The sequence below is a fragment of the Bombina bombina genome, chromosome 7, assembly GCF_027579735.1.
Source record: "Bombina bombina isolate aBomBom1 chromosome 7, aBomBom1.pri, whole genome shotgun sequence".
Classification (NCBI taxonomy): Eukaryota; Metazoa; Chordata; class Amphibia; order Anura; family Bombinatoridae; genus Bombina; species Bombina bombina.
Genome location: NC_069505.1, coordinates 433,422,399 through 433,441,665, shown reverse-complemented (window position 1 = coordinate 433,441,665; position 19,267 = coordinate 433,422,399). Strand labels below are relative to the sequence as shown.

Sequence of the window (19,267 nt, the reverse complement as noted above, 5' to 3'; positions counted from 1 at the left end):
AATCTAGAAGGTAGGAGGTTGAGAAGCAGGAGGTGAGGACTGCAAGATTAAGAAAGATGTTAATGCAGAGTTAGATCAGGGAGATGTTAGGTAAGTGAAATTAATTTATTATTGAGTTGGGTGGTAGGCTTCTCTAAACAGAAAAGTCTTCAGGGAGCATTTAAAGGAAGAAAGATTAGGGGAAAGCCTGACGGCACTAGGGAGAGTGTACTAGAAGGTAGGTGCTGCACGACTGAAGTCCTGCAGTCTAGCATGAGAGGAGGTGATAGTCGTGGATGGAAGGAGCAGGTCATTGTTGGATCTTAGTGGGCGGACTGGAGTATACTTGTTTATTAGAGAGGATAGGTAGTGGGGAGCGGCGTTGGTGAGAGCTTTGTATGAAAGGGTGAGAATTTTGAATTTAATTCTGCTGTGAATGGGGAGCCAAGGAAGGGACTCTCAGAGAGGTGCAGCAGATACAGAGCGACGGGAAAGGTGGATTAGCCTGGCAGAGGCATTTAGGATAGATTGAAGGGGGGAGAGGCGGGAAAGAGGAAGGCCAGTGTAAGTAAGTAATTGTAGTTGTCAAGTCGGGAAATAACAAGGGAGTGGATTATTTGCTTTGTGGTGTTGGAGCTCAGATAAGGGTGAATCTTGGAAATATTGCGTACTTGGTTGCGGCAGGATGAAGAAAGCAATTTAGATGTGGGGGGCAAAGGATTCATTTGAGTCAAGTGTAACTTCAAGGCAGCGGACTTGGGGAGATGGTGATGCCATCAACAGAGATAGAAAAGTCAGAAGTTGGCGTAGAGCTTGGGGGGGGGGGATTATAAGAAGCTCAGTCTTGGACATGTTAATCTTTAGATGGTGAGAGGCCATCCAGGAAGAAATACCAGATAAACAGTTGCTGACGTGAGAAAAGTCAGAGGGAGAGAGAGCAGGGGTGGAGAGGTAGATCTGGGTGTCATCAGCATAGAGGTGATATTTGAAGCCGTAACTGTTAAGTTTACTCAGTGAAGAAGTATAAATGTAGAAGAGTAGACGAACCAGAACAGATCCTTGAGGTATCCAACAGACAGAGGCATTGGAGAGGAGTCTCCTACAGCAAATGACACAGAAAAAGACCTGTGAGAAAGATAAGAGCAAATCCAAGAAAGAGCAGTGTCACAGAGGCCAAACAAGCTAAGTGTCTGTAGGAGGAGGGGGTGGTCAACTGTGTCGAAGGAACCTGAGAGGTCAAGTAAGGTGAGGAGTAGTGGCCATTACTTTTAGGAGTTGTTGACCTTGGTAATGGCAGTCTCTGAGTGTTTGGCGCGGAATCCAGATTGCTGAGATTCAAGCCAGAAGTTGGTAGACAGGAAGTGGGTTAGGCGAATGTAAACTAGTTTTGATGTTAGTGGAAGCAGTTATATGGGGCGGTTGCTTTCAGGAGAATTTGGGTTGAGGGAGGGTATTTTGAGTATGGGAGTGACTTTTGCGTGTTTAAAAGATAATGGGAATGAACCGGTAGAGAGAGATTGGTTGAAGATGTGAGTGAGAGCAGGAGTGAGGGTGGAAGACGGGGGGGTATTAGATGGGACTGGAAAGGGTTGAGCGGGCAGGTAGTGAGGCGTGAGGAAGATAGTAGTGAAGAAACTTCATTCTCGGTGGTTGGATGGAAAATGCAGAGGGTGGCAAAGGGAGTAACTGGGTCTGTTGGAAGTTTGCAGGTTGGTGTTGGGATTTCTTTTTAAAGACACGATGAGTCCACGGATTTCATCCTTGTGGGATTTCACCTCCTGGTCAGCAGGAGGAGGCAAAGAGCACCACAGCAGAGCTGCTATATATAGCTCCTCCCTTCCCTCCCACTCCAATCATTCTCTTTGCCTACATTAGTTATAGGAGGGTCTACTTAAAAAGATTTATGTTCACCAGGGTCTGCTATTGTAGCCGGCTGCGTGTATTGCTACGGTCACTAGTGCAGCAGCTTATTGGTTTGATTCTCTGTCTGAGTCTCTCAGAACTGAAACCACTTTAGAGGAGATCCAAGATAGGATTAAAGCTCTGAAGTTGGCTAATGCCTTTATTACAGATGCTTCTCTGCAAATTACTAAGTTAGCAGCTAAAAGTTCAGGGTTTTCTAGCCCACAGAGCTTTATAGATAAAGCCTTGGTCTGCGGACGTGTCATTCAAGTCTAAGCTTCTAACTATTCCTTACAAAGTCAGCAAAAAAATAGATACGCTGACTCAAAGGTAAATGTTGCTGGAAACAAAATAATTTATTAGGAAGTCCAACCATCAGTGGCAAAGTAATGATGGTTGGACTTCCTAATAAATTATTTTGTTTCCAGCAACATTTACCTTTGAGTCAGCGTATCTATTTTTTTGCTGATTGTGTTCAATAGCGGTTGGGTTTACCGCTTCTTGATTTGCTGCTCACCTTGCTGATCCACTCTGGCTTTCGGGCTTGCTCTCCGCCCCCCTACACTACACTACCTACAAAGTACCTACAATGGAGGACACAAAAACCGTTGTTTGTATTTGCCACCCGTGACACCTAGGCTGAAGCGGAGTGTACTGACATTATTGGAACTTTTCTAAGACTCTTAGCTCGTTATTGCCCACAGTGGATTAATGGAACTGCTTTGACTGCGTGGTCCCTTTTTGATACGAATTGCATTGGGACTATATTCCCCCTCAGATTGGGTTTCTCATATATACGTTTAGAGTACCCAGGGGATTCATTCTCTGAACACTTTTGTCTATTGATATTTTTATTCCTTACAAAGGAAAGACCTTGTTTGGGCCTGGCCTGAAGGAAATTATCTCTGACATCACGGGAGGTAAGGGTCATCTCCTTCCTCAGGATAAGATTAATAAACAAAAAGAACGACAAAGTAATTTTCTCTCCTTTCGTAATTTCAAGGGAAATTCTTTCTCTTCCTCCTCTAAACAAGAAGGAAACTATTCAAAAATTCTAGATACCTGTCGAACCCTTCAATCCAATCCTCGGCCCTCAGTGGCCCAGTGCATGGACGTAATCGGACTGATGGTGGCGGCAATGGACATCATCCCGTTTGCTCGGTTTCACCTCAGACCTCTGCAGTTAAACATGCTCAGTCTGTGGAATGGAGATTGTGCAGGCTTGTCTCCTCAAATAACCCTGGAGCAGGAGACCAGGTATTCACTTCAATGGTGGTTGTCTCTGGATCATCTATCCCAGGGAACCTTCTTTCGCAGACCATCCTGGGTGATTGTGACAACAGATTGCCAGCCTTCTAGGGTGGGGGGCTGTCTGGTGTCCTCTAAAAGCTCAGGGAGTGTGGACTCCGGCAGAATCTGTTCTTCCTGTAAACATCCTGGAACTGAGAGCGATCTTCAATGTTCTTCTGGCCTGGCCTCAGTTGGCTTCGGCCCAGTTCATCAGATTCCAGACGGACAACATAGCGACAGTGGCCTACATCAATCATCAAGGAGGAACGAGGAGTTCCTTAGCGATGACCGAGGTAGCCAAGATAATCTGGTGGGCGGAGGCCCATTCTTGTCATTTGTCAGAGATCCATATCCCAGGGGTGGACAACTGGGAGGCGGACTTTCTGAGCAGGCAGAGTTTTCATCCGGGAGAGTGGGAACTCCATCCGGAAGTGTTCTCCAACCTGATTCTCAAATGGGGTCGGCCGGTGTTGGATCTCATGGCATCTTGTCAGAATGCCAAACTTCCGAGATACCGGTCGAGGTCCAGGGATCCCCAGGCAGAACTGATATATGCTCTGGCGGTTCCTTGGTCCTTCAATCTTGCATACCTATTTCCTCCGTTTGCGAGAGGAGAGGGCATCAGTGATCCTCATTGCTCCTGTGTGGCCTCACAGGATTTGGTATGCAGATCTGGTGGACATGTCATCCCTGCCACCTTGGAGACTTCCGTTGAGGAAGGACCTCCTCATTCAAGGGCCCTTTCTTCACCCAAATTTAGTTTCTCTGAAGCTGACTGCTTGGAGATTGAATGCTTAATTCTATCCTAGCGAGGGTTTTCTGATTCGGTCATAGAGACCATGATCCAGACTTGTAAACCTGTGACTAGAAAGATTTACCATAAGATATGGCGTAAATATCTTTATTGGTGTGAATCCAAGGGCTACTCATGGAGTAGAGTTAGGATTCCCAGAATTTTGTCCTTTCTCCAAGAATGATTGGAGAAGGGTTTATCGGCAAGTTCCCTAAAGGGTCAGATCTCTGCCTTATCTATTTTGTTACACACATGTCTGGCGGATGTCCCAGATGTTCAATCCTTTTGTCAGGCTTTGGTTAGAATCAGGCCTGTGTTTTAACCAATTGCTCCTCCATGGAGTCTGAATTTACTTCTTAAAGTTCTTCAAGGGGCTCCGTTTGAGCCTATGCATTCCTTAGATATTTAGTTGTTATCTTGGAAAGTTTTTTTTCTTGTTGTCATTTCTTCAGCTCGAAGAGTGTCTGAGCTTTCGGCATTGCAATACAATTCGCCCTACCTTATTTTTCATTCGGATAAGGTAGTTTTACGTACTAAACTAGGGTTCCTTCCTAAGGTTGTTTCAGAGAGGAACATTAATCAGGAGATTGTTGTTTCTTTCTTGTGTCCTAATCCTCCTCCTCAAAAGGAAAGTCTGTTGAACAATTTGGACGTGGTCCGTGCTCTGAAATTTAATTTACAAGCGACTAAAGACTTTCGTCAGTCGTCTTCTTTGTTTGTCGTTTTCTCTGGAAAACGTAAGGGTCAGAAAACTATGGCTACTTCTCTTTCTTTTTGGCTGAAGAGTATCTTCCGTTTTGCATATGAAACTGCTGGACAGCAGCCTCCTGACTGAGTTACGGCTCATTCCACTAGGGCTGTTGCTTCCTTATGGGCATTCAAAAATGAAGCGTCTGTAGAACAGATTTGCAAGGCTGCAACTTGGTCCTCTCTTACTTTTTCTAAATTTTACAAATTTGATACTTTTGCCTTGGCTGAGGCTGTTTTTGGGAGAAAGGTTCTTCAAGCAGTGGTGCCTTCCGTTTAGGTTCCCTGTCTTGTCCCTCCCTTATCATCCCTGTACTCTAGCTTTGGTATTGTACCCCACAAGTAAGGATGAAATCTGTGGACTCATCGTGTCTTTAAAAAAAAAAAGAAAATTTATGCTTACTTGATAAATTTGTTTCTTTTTAGACACGATGAGTCCACGGCCCGCCCTGTTCTCTGAGACAGGTTATTAATTTTTGTAAACTTCAGACACCTCTGCACCTTGGCTTTTCCTTTCTCTTCCAAACTTCGGTCGAATGACTGGAGTGGGAGGGAAGGGAGGAGCTATATATAGCAGCTCTGCTGTGGTGCTCTTTGCCTCCTCCTGCTGACCAGGAGGTGAAATCCCACAAGTAAGGATGAAATCTGTGGACTCATCGTGTCTAAAAAGAAACAAATTTATCAGGTAAACATAAATTTTCTTGTTGCTTCAGATAGTATGTGTTTTGTTAAAAAAAAAAATAATAGTCTGCCAGGCCTTGAGCACTAAAGACAGATGGGGGTAGAGGAGAGAGTTAATGGTGGAGAAGAGTCTTTAGGGTTTGAGGAAAGAGTAGATATGAGAGAAAAGTAGGTTTGCTTGACTAAGTGAAGGGCAGAAGTGTATAAATGAATAAACTTATAGTGGATGAAATCAGGTTCAGAATGAGTTTTTCTTCAGGTACGCTCAGCAGTACGGGAGCATTTTTGCATATAGAGTGTTTACTGAGAGTGCCAGGGCTGTAACTGACGGCGTGGTGTTTTGCGCAGCTGGGAAGGGGCAAGTGTGCCTAGTGCTGAGGAGAGAGCTTTGTTATAGTGGGCTGTAGCGAGATCAGGGCAAGTTATAGTGGAAGTGTGAGGGAGGAGATCTTGAATGATTTTTGAAAATTGGAGGGGATCCACAGTGTGTATATTTCTACGGGGGCGGGATGGAGAAGTGGGTTTTAGCGGTTGCATTATTATTATTATAGGTGACCTGGTGATGGTCTGAAATGGGAAAAGGGTGACGTGTGAGGTCAGATATAGAACAGAGGTAGTTAAATACCAGGGCAATGGAGTGTCCATCATGGTGGGTAGGGAATAGGGTGAATTGTGAGAGACCGAAGGAGGATGTGAGTGAAAGAAGTTTAGAGGCAGCAGGGGCAGATGGGTTGTCAATGGGAATGTTGAAGTCTCCAAGAATTAGGGTTGGTATATTTGTAGAGAGAAAGTGAGGAAGCCAGGCGGCAAAGTTGTCAAGGAATTGGGAGGTCGGTCCAGGAGGGCGATAGATGACTGACACTCTGAGGGAGAGGGGGGAGAACAGGCGAATACTTTGGACTTTAAAGGAGGAGAAGAGGAGAGATGGGATTGGAGGTAGGTATTGATAAGTGCAGGAGGGGGAGAGCAGGATCCTAACACCGCCGCCATGTTTCCCACCTGGCCTAGGGGTATGGCTAAAGTGGAGCCCACCATGTGTGAGAGCAGCAATGGAAATGGTGTCAGAAGGAGATAGCCAGGTTTCAATAATTGCTAAAAGGGTAAAAGCATTTGATATAAACAGGTCATGAATGGTTGTAAGTTTGTTGCAGACAGAGTGAGAGTAAAATAGTGTGCACGTGAGAGGAGTGTGTGCGTATGGGATGCATTGGATGTAGATGAGATTGTGTGTGTTGCTTTTATTAAAGTTTCTATAAGGAGTGCGTCATTAGGTAATGGTGGGAATGAGGGTGGGCCCAGGATTTGGAGAGATGTCGTCTGATGCTAATAGCAGCAAGATGGAAAATAAGAGTAGGTGAAAATGAGATTTATAGCAGTGGGGGTATTTCTGTGAGGTGGTGCAGTTTAGTGACATAGATTATAAAATTGAAAGTAGTTCATGAGAGCTAAGGTATGGAGCAGAAAGTAGAGAGGGGCCTATAAAAACTGCATGTGGAGAAGCGTAAGGTATGAGCATGTGGGCCTGCTTGTGGAATAGGCATGAGACTGTTTAAAGGAAAAGCATTCCTGAAAACATAGCAGAATATTAAGTGCAGTAAAAAAAAAACTGTTTGAAATTAAAATATTTTGCTTGCCTCAAATTGTGTGCAATTCTTGTCTAATTCTCAGTGCTGCCACTTAAAGATGGTCACTTAGACAGATGGGAGCTTAGAGAGATGTAGTAGTTTGTATCTTTATCTTAGGCTGCCATCTGCAAGAGGACTTGTATATCTTGTGTTTTAAATGGGTTACTTAGCCCTCTTATCAAATCCAGGGGCAAATAAATTGCCATTCTAAGCAGCAGCTACTTTATAGTGTAGGGGTCAGACCTGCCGTCATCTCCATGTACAGCACACAGACTGAAAAATGATGTGCTGTGACGAAGTACCCAGTAATGTGCTTTTCTAAAGAGACAATCGTAAACAGATTTGCTTTGAGCCATGAACTGAATTATTTTGCATTGTTAGCTTTGTTTTTAGGCCATTTAACTTCGGTTTCTGGTTTGAGGAAAGGTGTCGGGTTGTTGTGTAGTTGCTGCTTTTGAGAACTGCTTATGATTCCTTAGGCACCAGGTTGATGAAGATAAAGAGCGAAATGCTTCTGAAGAAGATGATGAGGAAAAACCAGGCAAGAGAGTAATGGGACCAAGAAAGAAATTCTACTGGAATGACACTGTCAGGTAGGTTGTGATACGCAGGTATGCATGAACTGGTCTGCTTTGTGCCTTAGGAATCTTCTGTCCTTACACAAAATGCAATGAATATGTAACTTACTAGTTTATGTAACCCTCCGTAACAGCCGTGTATCCTCCCCATCTAGATGAGCCATTCTAATGAAGCCTTTACATATTAGCTGTTCTCACCAAGTGCTTCTATAACGGCACAATCGCCATAACATCGGAGTCTGTTCTCAGACTTGCCACTCCCCCCCCTTAATTTATCTTTATTATGAATTACAGCTCCATAACAAATATCCAGAGACAATCCGTCCTGAATATACAAACGCCTAGATTTAGAGTTCTGCGTTAGCCGTCCAAACCAGCGTTAGGGGGTCCTAACGCTGGTTTTGGCCGCCCGCTGGTATTTAGAGTCAGTCAGGAAAGGGTCCAACGCTCACTTTCCAGCCGTGACTTTTCCATACCGCAGATCCCCTTACGTCCATTGCGTATCCTATCTTTTCAATGGGATCTTTCTAACGCTGGTATTTAGAGTCTTGGCTGAAGTGAGCGTTAGAACTCTAACGACAAGACTCCAGCCGCAGAAAAAAGTCAGGAGTTAAGAGCTTTCTGGGCTAACGCCGGTTTATATAGCTCTTAACTACTGTGCTCTAAAGTGCACTAACACCCATAAACTACCTATGTAACGCTAAACCGAGGTCCCCCCACATCGCCGCCACTAATAAAAATTTTTAACCCCTAATCTGCCGAACGCACACCGCCGCCACCTACGTTATCCCTGTGTACCCCTAATCTTCTGCCCCTAACATCGCCGACCCCTATATTATATTTATTACCCCCTAATCTGTCCCCCCCCCCCCCAACGTCGCCGCTACCTACCTACACTTATTACGTACAGGCATATTTACCGCCACTGCAACTCTAAATACCAGCGTTGCTTACGGACGCGGCCAGCTTCAAAAACGTGCTCGTGCACAATTTCCCCATAGGAAACAATGGGGCAGTTTGAGCTGAAAAAAAACCTAACACCTGCAAAAAAGCAGCGTTCAGCTCCTAACGCAGCCCCATTGTTTCCTATGGGGAAACACTTCCTAAGTCTGCACCTAACACCCTAACATGTACCCCGAGTCTAAACACCCCTAACCCTACACTTATTAACCTCTAATCTGCCACCCCCGCTATCGCTGATCCCTGCATTTTATTATTAACCCCTAATCTGCCACTCCGGACACCGCCACAACCTACATTATACCTATGTACCCCTAATCTGCTGCCCCTAACATCGCCGACCCCTATATTATATTTATTACCCCCTAATCTGCCCCCCCCCCCACGTCGCCGCTACCTTACCTACACTTCTTAACCCCTAATCTGCCGACCGAACCTCGCCGCCACTATAATAAATGTATTAACCCCTAAACCGCCTCAAAACCCCTATAATAAATAGTATTAACCCCTAATCTGCCGACCGGACCTCGACGCTACTCTAATAAATGTATTAACCCCTAAAGCTAAGTTTAACCCTAACACTCCCCTAAGTTAAATATAATTTTTATCTAACTAAATAAATTAACTCTTATTAAATAAATTAATCCTATTTAAAGCTAAATACTTACCTGTAAAATAAACCCTAATATAGCTACAATATAACGAATAATTATATTGTAGCTATTTTAGGATTTCTATTTATTTTACAGGCAACTTTGTATTTATTTTAACCAGGTACAATAGCTATTAAATAGTTAATAACTATTTAATAGTTAAAATAAATCCTAACCTAAGTTACAATTAAACCTAACACTACACTATCATTAAATTAACTAAACTATCTACAATTATCTACAATTAAATCAACTAAACTAAATTACAAAAAATAAAAAAAGATTACAAGAATTTTAAACTAATTACACCTACTCTAAGCCCCCTAAAAAAATAACAAAGCCCCCCAAAATAAAAAAATTCCCTACCCTATTCTAAAATTAAAAGTAAACAGCTCTTTTACCTTACCAGCCCTTAAAAGGGCCTTTTGCGGGGCATGCCCCAAAGAAACGGCTGTTTTGCATTTAAATAAACATACAATACCCCCCCAACATTACAACCCACCACCCACATACCCCTAATCTAACCCAACCCCCCTTAAAAAACTTAACACTAAGCCCCTGAAGATCTCCCTACCTTATCTTCACCACGCCGGGTATCACCAATCCGTCCAGAAGAGGGTCCGAAGTCTTCATCCTATCCAGCAAGAAGAGGACATCCGGACCGGTAGACATGTTCATCCAGGCGGCGTCTTCTATCTTCATCCTTCCGGCGCGGAGCGGGACCATCTTGAAGCAGCCGACGCGGATCCATCCTCTTCTTCCGGCAACTCCCGACGAATGAAGGTTCCTTTAAGGGACATCATCCAAGACGGCGTCCCTCGAATTCCGATTGGCTGATAGGATTCTATCATCCAATCGGAATTTAGGTAGGAAAAAATCTGATTGGCTGATTGAATCAGCCAATCAGATTCAAGTTCAATCCGATTGGCTGATCCAATCAGATTGAGCTCGCATTCTATTGGCTGTTAGATCAGCCAATAGAATGCAAGCTCAATCTGATTGGATCAGCCAATCAGATTTTTCCTACCTTAATTCCGATTGGCTGATGGAATCCTATCTGCCAATCGGAATTCGAGGGACGCCATCTTGGATGACGTCCCTTAAAGGAACCTTCATTCGTTGGGAGTCGCCGGAAGAAGAGGATGGATCCGCGTCGGCTGCTTCAAGATGGTCCCGCTCCGCGCCAGAAGGATGAAGATAGAAGACGCCGCCTGGATGAACATGTCTACCGGTCCGGATGTCCTCTTCTTGCCGGATAGGATGGCGACTTTGGAGCCTCTTCTGGACCTCTTTTTGCCGGATAGGATGAAGACTTCGGACCCTCTTCTGGACGGATCGGTGATACCTGGCGTGGTGAAGACAATGTAGGGAGATCTTCAGGGGCTTAGTGTTAGGTTTATTTAAGGGGGGTTTGGGTTAGATTTGGGGTATGTGGGTGGTGGGTTGTAATGTTGGGGGGGGGTATTGTATGTTTATTTAAATGCAAAAGAGCCGTTTCTTTCATGTAATTAGCAAGAGTCCATGAGCTAGTGACGTATGGGATATACATTCCTACCAGGAGGGGCAAAGTTTCCCAAACCTCAAAATGCCTATAAATACACCCCTCACCACACCCACAAATCAGTTTTTACAAACTTTGCCTCCTGTGGAGGTGGTGAAGTAAGTTTGTGCTAGATTCTACGTTGATATGCGCTCCGCAGCAGGTTGGAGCCCGGTTTTCCTCTCAGTCTGCAGTGAATGTCAGAGGGATGTGAAGAGAGTATTGCCTATTTGAATTCAATGATCTCCTTCTACGGGGTCTATTTCATAGGTTCTCTGTTATCGGTCGTAGAGATTCATTTCTTACCTCCCTTTTCAGATCGACGATATACTCTTATATATACCATTACCTCTACTGATTCTCGTTTCAGTACTGGTTTGGCTTTCTACTACATGTAGATGAGTGTCCTGGGGTAAGTAAGTCTTATTTTCTGTGACACTCTAAGCTATGGTTGGGCACTTTTATATAAAGTTCTAAATATATGTGTTTAAACATTTATTTGCCTTGATTCAGGATGTTCAACGTTCCTTGTTTCATATTTGGGATAATGTATATGAATAATTCAATTTTTTCTTACCTTAAAATTTGACTTTTTTTCCTGTGGGCTGTTAGGCTCGCGGGGGCTGAAAATGCTTAATTTTATTGCGTCATTCTTGGCGCGGACTTTCTTGGCGCAAAAATTTTCTTGTCATTTCCGGCGTCATACGTGTCGCCGGAAGTTGCGTCATTTTTTTGACGTTTTGCGCCAAAAAATGTCGGCGTTACCGGCGCCAAATAATGTGGGCGGCTTTTTTGGCGCTAAAAAATTCGAGCGTCATTGTTGTCTCCACAATATTTAAGTCTCATTATTTATTGCTTCTGGTTGCTAGAAGCTTGTTCATTGGCATTTTTTTCCCATTCCTGAAACTGTCATTTAAGGAATTTGATCAATTTTGCTTTATATGTTGTTTTTTCTATTACATATTGCAAGATGTCTCAGATTGACTCTGAATCAGAAGCCACTTCTGGAAAAACGCTTAACTGAGTTTCAGTTCTACCAAAGCTAAGTTCATTTATTTTAAATGTTATAAAATGTTTATCTTTAGATATGGTTTGTAATAAGTTATTATGTTATACTTTTACATGCGGAATCCATTAGTATTTATGCTTTATATATTTCCTTTCTTACAAGAAATATTTAGAAGATTTATAAGAAATATTTTTCTGATTCTATGTTAAAGGCTTTGTCTGACTTCGTGCCTTCTAATAAAATTTTTAGGTCTTTTTCACTTCTTTTTTAATTATTGAAGTTTCAAATGACCAACAACATACTGATTTATCCTTCTCTGATGATGTTTTTTTCTCTTTCAGAAATTTTCTTCATCAGATATTGACACTAACAAATCTACTTTTTTATTATTTTTCTATTATTAAAGTACATTTGTTCTTTGTTGAAAAGGTGTTGATTATTTTGGATATTAAGGTAACTAGTTCTTTAAGACTAGCTGACATTATTTCTGCCTATTTATTTCTTCTGTGTTTTCAGAGGTTTTCTTTCCAATTCCCTATACTAGGGAATGGAATAGGCTGAGAATTTTCTTTTATTCCTTCTTCAAAGGTTTTAAACTATATTCTTTGCCAGCAGTTAAACTCAATTTGGAGGGTTCTCCAATTTATTGGGGCTATCTCTAATTCTACTAATTATGCTATTGTTTCTATAGCAAAATAGTATTTATTTTCCTTTAGATAGTTGTATCTTATTTATGGAAAATTATTTAGTTTCAGGTACTTTTCTTGGTCCTGTGATTTATTTGGATATTGCAATTGCTTCATTTTCTCTGTTTACTTTAAGATCAAATATCAGATTATGATTTATTTTAGCATTGTTAAAGGGACAACATTTACAAGACTAGGTGCTGTTGCATTTGTCTTGTTGTTTTGCATTTATTGATTATGCAAGTCCACTGTATTGGCTGGTCCTTCAAACTGGACTATCATGCTAATAATTTCATTTGTGTCTTCATTTTATTGAATATTTTCGCAAATGAGGGTTAATCTATGTCTTTAGCTTTTTTAGCTAGAAGAATTTTGTGATTTAAAAAAAAAAAAAAAAAATCCATATTTCTTTTGTTCTAAGATAATCAATTATTTGTTTTATAATTGGATTCAATTCTTAACTGTTACTCTGGGCTTCAAGATTGAGTTCTAAGACTAAAACTTTAAGCTTATACTGGTTTGGTTGTTCTTATTAAGGAACGAATTCCTGAGTTCTTTCCCAAGTAACATGTCTATAATTGGAGTTCGAAATCAGCTCCCTAATTTTGCGATGTACGTGCCGTATTCCAACTTGGCTGGTAAGGGGCAGGTTAAGGCTTCTTTGAAATTTATTTTGTCCACATTTCTTTGATTTTATTCCAGTAAGGCGAACACTTTCTTTAAATGTGTTTCTGTCCTATATATTTTGGGTACTGTTGAAGCATGGCTGGGCACCCATGGGGTTCAAGCGCTGCTCAGACCTGGAATCTTCTGGGGTATTTCTTCCAGTTCTTTTTGAGGAACCGGGTTTTGGAGTTTTATTCAAACTATTTTGCCTTTTTATGGTCATTGATAGCATTATTTGTTTTCATTAGATACAATAAATGCATATTTTCATTTTTCTGTTTTCATTCAGATTATTTTCTGAGGATGCGGAATCTCATATGATTCATTTGCTCTTCAGGACATAGTTAGAGGATCTTTTTTTCAAAAGCTCTTGATTCCTCACACAAGGGTCACCTTTTTTAGGTTTCCAGATAGTTTGTGTCACTGTCTTTGTCTCTATCAGACAATGGATAATGTTATTGGGTTCCGTCTATCGGTACCTTTAGTCTCTATTATTTCTTTCAGTTGCTATATATGCATAGAAGTTTTAGGTCTTATGGCCACAGCATTGGATTCAATTCCCTTTGCTCATTTTCACTAGAAAGAACCTTTCCAGTCTTTTAGAAGTGTTGTTTCTTCAAGAACATGGTTGGAGGATCAATTTACCAAAAAGTTCGTTTGATTCCGCAGACAAGGGTAACCTTTTTAGGTTTCCTGATAGATTCAGTGTTCTTGATTCTGTCTCTGACGGACAAGAGGCGTCTGAAATTGGTTTCAGCTTATCGAAACCTTCAGTCTCAATCTTTCCCTTCGGTAGCCTTATGCATGGAAATTCTAGGTCTTATGACTGCTGCATTGGACGCGATCCCCTTTGCTCGTTTTCACATGCGACCTCTTCAGCTCTGTATGCTGAACCAGTGGTGCAGGGATTATACAAAGATATCTCAATTAATATCTTTAAAACCGATTGTTCGACACTCTCTGACGTGGTGGACAGACCACCATCGTTTAGTTCAGGGGGCTTCTTTTGTTCTTCCAACCTAGACTGTGATCTCAACAGATGCAAGTCTGACAGGTTGGGGAGCTGTATGGGGGTTTCTGACAGCACAAGGGGTTTGGGAATCTTAGGAGGTGATATTACCAATCAACATTTTGGAACTCCGTGCAATTTTCAGTCGTGGCCTCTTCACAACCGTGGCATATGTCAATCATCAAGGAGGAACTCACAGTCCTCTGGCTATGAAAGAAGTCTCTCGAATACTTGTATGGGCGGAATCCAGCTCCTGTCTAATTTCTGCGGTTCATATCCCAGGTATAGACAATAGGGAAGCGGATTATCTCAGTCGCCAAACGCTACATCCGGGCGAATGGTTTCTTCACCCAGAGGTATTTCTTCAGATTGTTCAAATATGGGGACTTCCAGAAATAGATCTAATGGCTTCTCATCTAAACAAGAAGCTTCCCAGGTATTTGTCCAGATCCAGGGATCCTCAGGCGGAAGCAGTGGATGCATTGTCACTTCCTTGGAAGTATCATCCTGCTTATATCTTTCCGCCTATAGTTCTTTTTCCAAGATTCTAAAGGAGCGTTCGTTTATTCTGCTGGTGGCTCCAGCATGGCCTCACAGGTTTTGGTATGCGGATCTTGTCCGGATGGCCACTTGCCAACCGTGGACTCTTCCGTTAAGACCAGACCTTCTATCGCAAGGTCCTTTTTTCCATCAGGTTCTCAAATCCTTAAATTTAAAGGTATGGAGATTGAACGCTTGATTATCAGTCATAGAGGTTTCTCTGACTCTGTGATTAATACTATGTTACAGGCTCGTAAAACTGTATCTAGGAAGATATATTATCGAGTCTGGAAGATTTACATTTCTTGGTGTTTTTCTCTTAATTTTTCTTGGCATTCTTTTAGAATTCCTAGAATTTTACAGTTTCTTCAGGATGGTTTGGATAAGGTTTGTCTGCAAGTTCCTTGAAAGGTCAAATCTCTGCTCTTTCTGTTCTTTTTCACAGAAAGATTGCTAGTCTTCCTTATATTCATTGTTTTGTACAAGCTTTGGCTCGTATAAAACCTGTTATTAAGTCAATCTCTCCTCCTTGGAGTTTGAATTTGGTTCTGGGGGCTCTTCAAGCTCCTCCGTTTGAACCTATGCATTCGCTGGACATTAAATTACTTTCTTGGAAAGTTTTGTTTCTTTTTGCCATCTCTTCTGCTAGAAGAGTTTCTGAATTATCTGCTCTTTCTTGTGAGTCTCCTTTTCTGATTTTTCATCAGGATAAGGCGGTGTTGCGAACTTCTTTTAAATTTTTACCTAAGGTTGTGAATTCTAACAACATTAGTAGAGAAATTGTGGTTCCTTCATTGTGTCCTAATCCTAAGAATTCTAAGGGAAAGTCGTTGCATTCTTTGGATGTAGTTAGAGCTTTGAAATATTATGTTGAAGCTACTAAGGATTTCCGAAAGACTTCTAGTCTATTTGTTATCTTTTCCGGTTCTAGGAAAGGTCAGAAGGCTTCTGCCATTTCTTTGGCATCTTGGTTAAAATCTTTGTTTCATCATGCCTATGTCGAGTCGGGTAAAACTCCGCCTCAAAGGATTACAGCTCATTCTACTAGGTCAGTTTCTACTTCCTGGGCGTATAGGAATGAAGCTTCAGTTGATCAGATTTGCAAAGCAGCCACTTGGTCTTCTTTGCATACTTTTACTAAATTCTACCATTTTGATGTGTTTTCTTCTTCTGAAGCAGTTTTTGGTAGAAAAGTACTTCAGGCAGCTGTTTCAGTTTGATTCTTCTGCTTATAATTTCATTTTTTTTTCATTATAAGATTTAAACTTTATTTTGGGTGTGGATTTTTTTCATTTATCCCTCCCTCTCTAGTGACTCTTGCGTGGAAGATCCACATCTTGGGTAGTCATTATCCCATACGTCACTAGCTCATGGACTCTTGCTAATTACATGAAAGAAAACATAATTTATGTAAGAACTTAACTGATAAATTCATTTCTTTCATATTAGCAAGAGTCCATGAGGCCCACCCTTTTTTGTGGTGGTTATGATTTTTTTGTATAAAGCACAATTATTCCAATTCCTTATTTTTTATGCTTTCGCACTTTTTTCTTATCACCCCACTTCTTGGCTATACGTTAAACTGATTTGTGGGTGTGGTGAGGGGTGTATTTATAGGCATTTTGAGGTTTGGGAAACTTTGCCCCTCCTGGTAGGAATGTATATCCCATACGTCACTAGCTCATGGACTCTTGCTAATATGAAAGAAATGAATTTATCAGGTAAGTTCTTACATAAATTATGTTTTTCTTTGGGGTATGCCCCGCAAAAGGCCTTTTTAAGGGCTGTTAATTTAAAAGAGCTGTTTACTTTTTATTTTAGAATAGGGTAGGGCATTTTTTAATTTTGGGGGGCTTTTTTATTTTTTTAGGGGGCTTAGAGTAGGTGTAATTAGTTTAAAATTCTTGTAATCTTTTTTTTCTTTTTTGTAATTTAGTTTAGTTGATTTAATTGTAGATAGTTTAGTTAATTAATTTATTGATAGTGTAGTGTTAGGTTTAATTGTAACTTAGGTTAGGATTTATTTTACAGGTAATTTTGTAATTATTTTAACTAGGTAGCTATTAAATAGTTATTAACTATTTAATAGCTATTGTACCTAGTTAAAATAAATACAAAGTTGCCTGTAAAATAAATATAAATCCTAAAATAGCTACAATATAATTATTATTTATATTGTAGCTATATTGGGGTTTATTTTACAGGTAAGTATTTAGCTTTAAATAGGATTAATTTATTTAATAAGAGATTTTTATCTAACAAAATAAATTAAATTTAACTTAGGGGGGTGTTAGGGTTAGACTTAGCTTTAGGGGTTAATACATTAGAGTAGCGTCGAGGTCCGGTTGGCAGATTAGGGGTTAATACTTGAAGTTAGGTGTCGGCGATGTTAGGGAGGGCAGATTAGGGGTTAATAAAATTTATTATAGGGTTTTTTGAGGCGGGAGTGAGGCGGTTTAGGGGTTAATACATTTATTATAGTGGCGGCGAGGTTCGGTCGGCAGATTAGGGGTTAAGAAGTGTAGGTAAGGTAGCGGCGACGTGGGGGGGGGGCAGATTAGGGGGTAATAAATATAATATAGGGGTCGGCGATGTTAGGGGCAGCAGATTAGGGGTACATAGGTATAATGTAGGTTGTGGCGGTGTCCGGAGTGGCAGATTAGGGGTTAATAATAAAATGCAGGGATCAGCGATAGCGGGGGTGGCAGATTAGAGGTTAATAAGTGTAGGGTTAGGGGTGTTTAGACTCGGGGTACATGTTAGGGTGTTAGGTGCAGACTTAGGAAGTGTTTCCCCATAGGAAACAATGGGGCTGCGTTAGGAGCTGAACGCTGCTTTTTTGCAGGTGTTAGGTTTTTTTTCAGCTCAAACTGCCCCATTGTTTCCTATGGGGAAATTGTGCACGAGCACGTTTTTGAAGCTGGCCGCGTCCGTAAGCAACGCTGGTATTTAGAGTTGCAGTGGCGGTAAATATGCCTGTACGCTCCCTTTTTGGAGCCTAGCGCAGCCCTTCAGAGAACTCTAAATACCAGCGTTGTTTAAAAGGTGCGGGGGAAAAAAGACACGCGTAGCTAACGCACCCCTTCTAACGCAAAACTCTAAATCTAGGCGATAGTATCAAAGCTGTGATGCTTCAGCAAGATTTGTATGTAACGGTTTTATGCTAATGCTGCTGTATGTAACGGTGTTATGATAATGCTGCTGTATGTAATGGTGTTATAATAATGCTGCTGTATGTAATGGTGTTATAATAATGCTGCTGTATGTAATGGTGTTATAATAATGCTGCTGTATGTAATGGTGTTATGCGGGTGCTGCTGTATGTAACGGTGTTATGCGGGTGGTGCTGTATGTAACGGTGTTATGCGGGTGCTGCTGTATGTAACGGTGTTATGCGGGTGCTGCTGTATGAAACGGTGTTATGGGGGTGCTGCTGTATGTAACAGTGTTATGCGGGTGCTGCTGTATGTAACAGTGTTATGCGGGTGCTGCTGTATGTAACGGTGTTATAATAATGCTGCTGTATGTAACGGTGTTATGATAATGCTGCTGTATGTAATGGTGTTATAATAATGCTGCTGTATGTAACGGTGTTATGATAATGCTGCTGTATGAAATGGTGTTATAATAATGCTGCTGTATGTAACGGTGTTATGATAATGCTGCTGTATGTAACGGTGTTATGGGGGTGCTGCTGTATGTAATGGTGTTATGATAATGCTGCTGTATGTAACGGTGTTATGATAATGCTGTATGTAACGGTGTTATGATAATGCTGTATGTAACGGTGTTATGATAATGCTGTATGTAATGGTTTTATGATAATGCCGCTGTATGTAACAGTGTTATGCTAATGCCGCTGTATGTAACGGTGTTAGGATAATGCCGCTGTATGTAACGGTGTTAGGATAATGCCGCTGTATGTAACAGTATTAGGATAATGCCGCTGTATGTAACGGTGTTATGCTGGTGCTGCTGTATGTAATGGTGTTATGATAATGCTGCTGTATGTAACGGTGTTCTGATAATGCTGTATGTAACGGTGTTCTGATAATGCTGTATGTAACGGTGTTCTGATAATGCTGTATGTAACGGTGTTATGATAATGCTGTATGTAATGGTTTTATGATAATGCTGCTGTATGTAATAGTGTTATGATAATGCTGCTGTATGTAATGGTGTTATAATAATGCTGCTGTATGTAACGGTGTTATGATAATGCTGCTGTATGTAATGGTGTTATAATAATGCTGCTGTATGTAATGGTGTTATGCTAATGCCGCTGTATGTAACAGTGTTAGGATAATGCCGCTGTATGTAACGGTGTTAGGATAATGCCGCTGTATGTAACAGTGTTAGGATAATGCCGCTGTATGTAACGGTGTTATGCTGGTGCTGCTGTATGTAATGGTGTTATGATAATGCTGCTGTATGTAACGGTGTTATGCGGGTGCTGCTGTATGTAACGGTGTTATGATAATGCTGTATGTAACGGTGTTATGATAATGCTGTATGTAATGGTTTTATGATAATGCTGCTGTATGTAATGGTGTTATGATAATGCTGCTGTATGTAATGGTGTTATAATAATGCTGCTGTATGTAACGGT

General features: G+C 41.3%; 1 protein-coding gene across 2 annotated transcripts in view; it reads left to right on the top strand.

Annotated features, from left to right (window-relative positions):
• Nucleotides 1-19,267, top strand: part of UBN2 (ubinuclein 2) — a 265,262-nt gene that overhangs the window by 76,933 nt on the left and 169,062 nt on the right. For both annotated transcript variants that reach the window (XM_053721337.1, XM_053721336.1), the window contains one exon: nucleotides 7,497-7,610. In XM_053721337.1, the coding sequence (XP_053577312.1) occupies nucleotides 7,497-7,610 (114 nt within the window). The remainder of the gene's footprint in view (nucleotides 1-7,496; nucleotides 7,611-19,267) is intronic.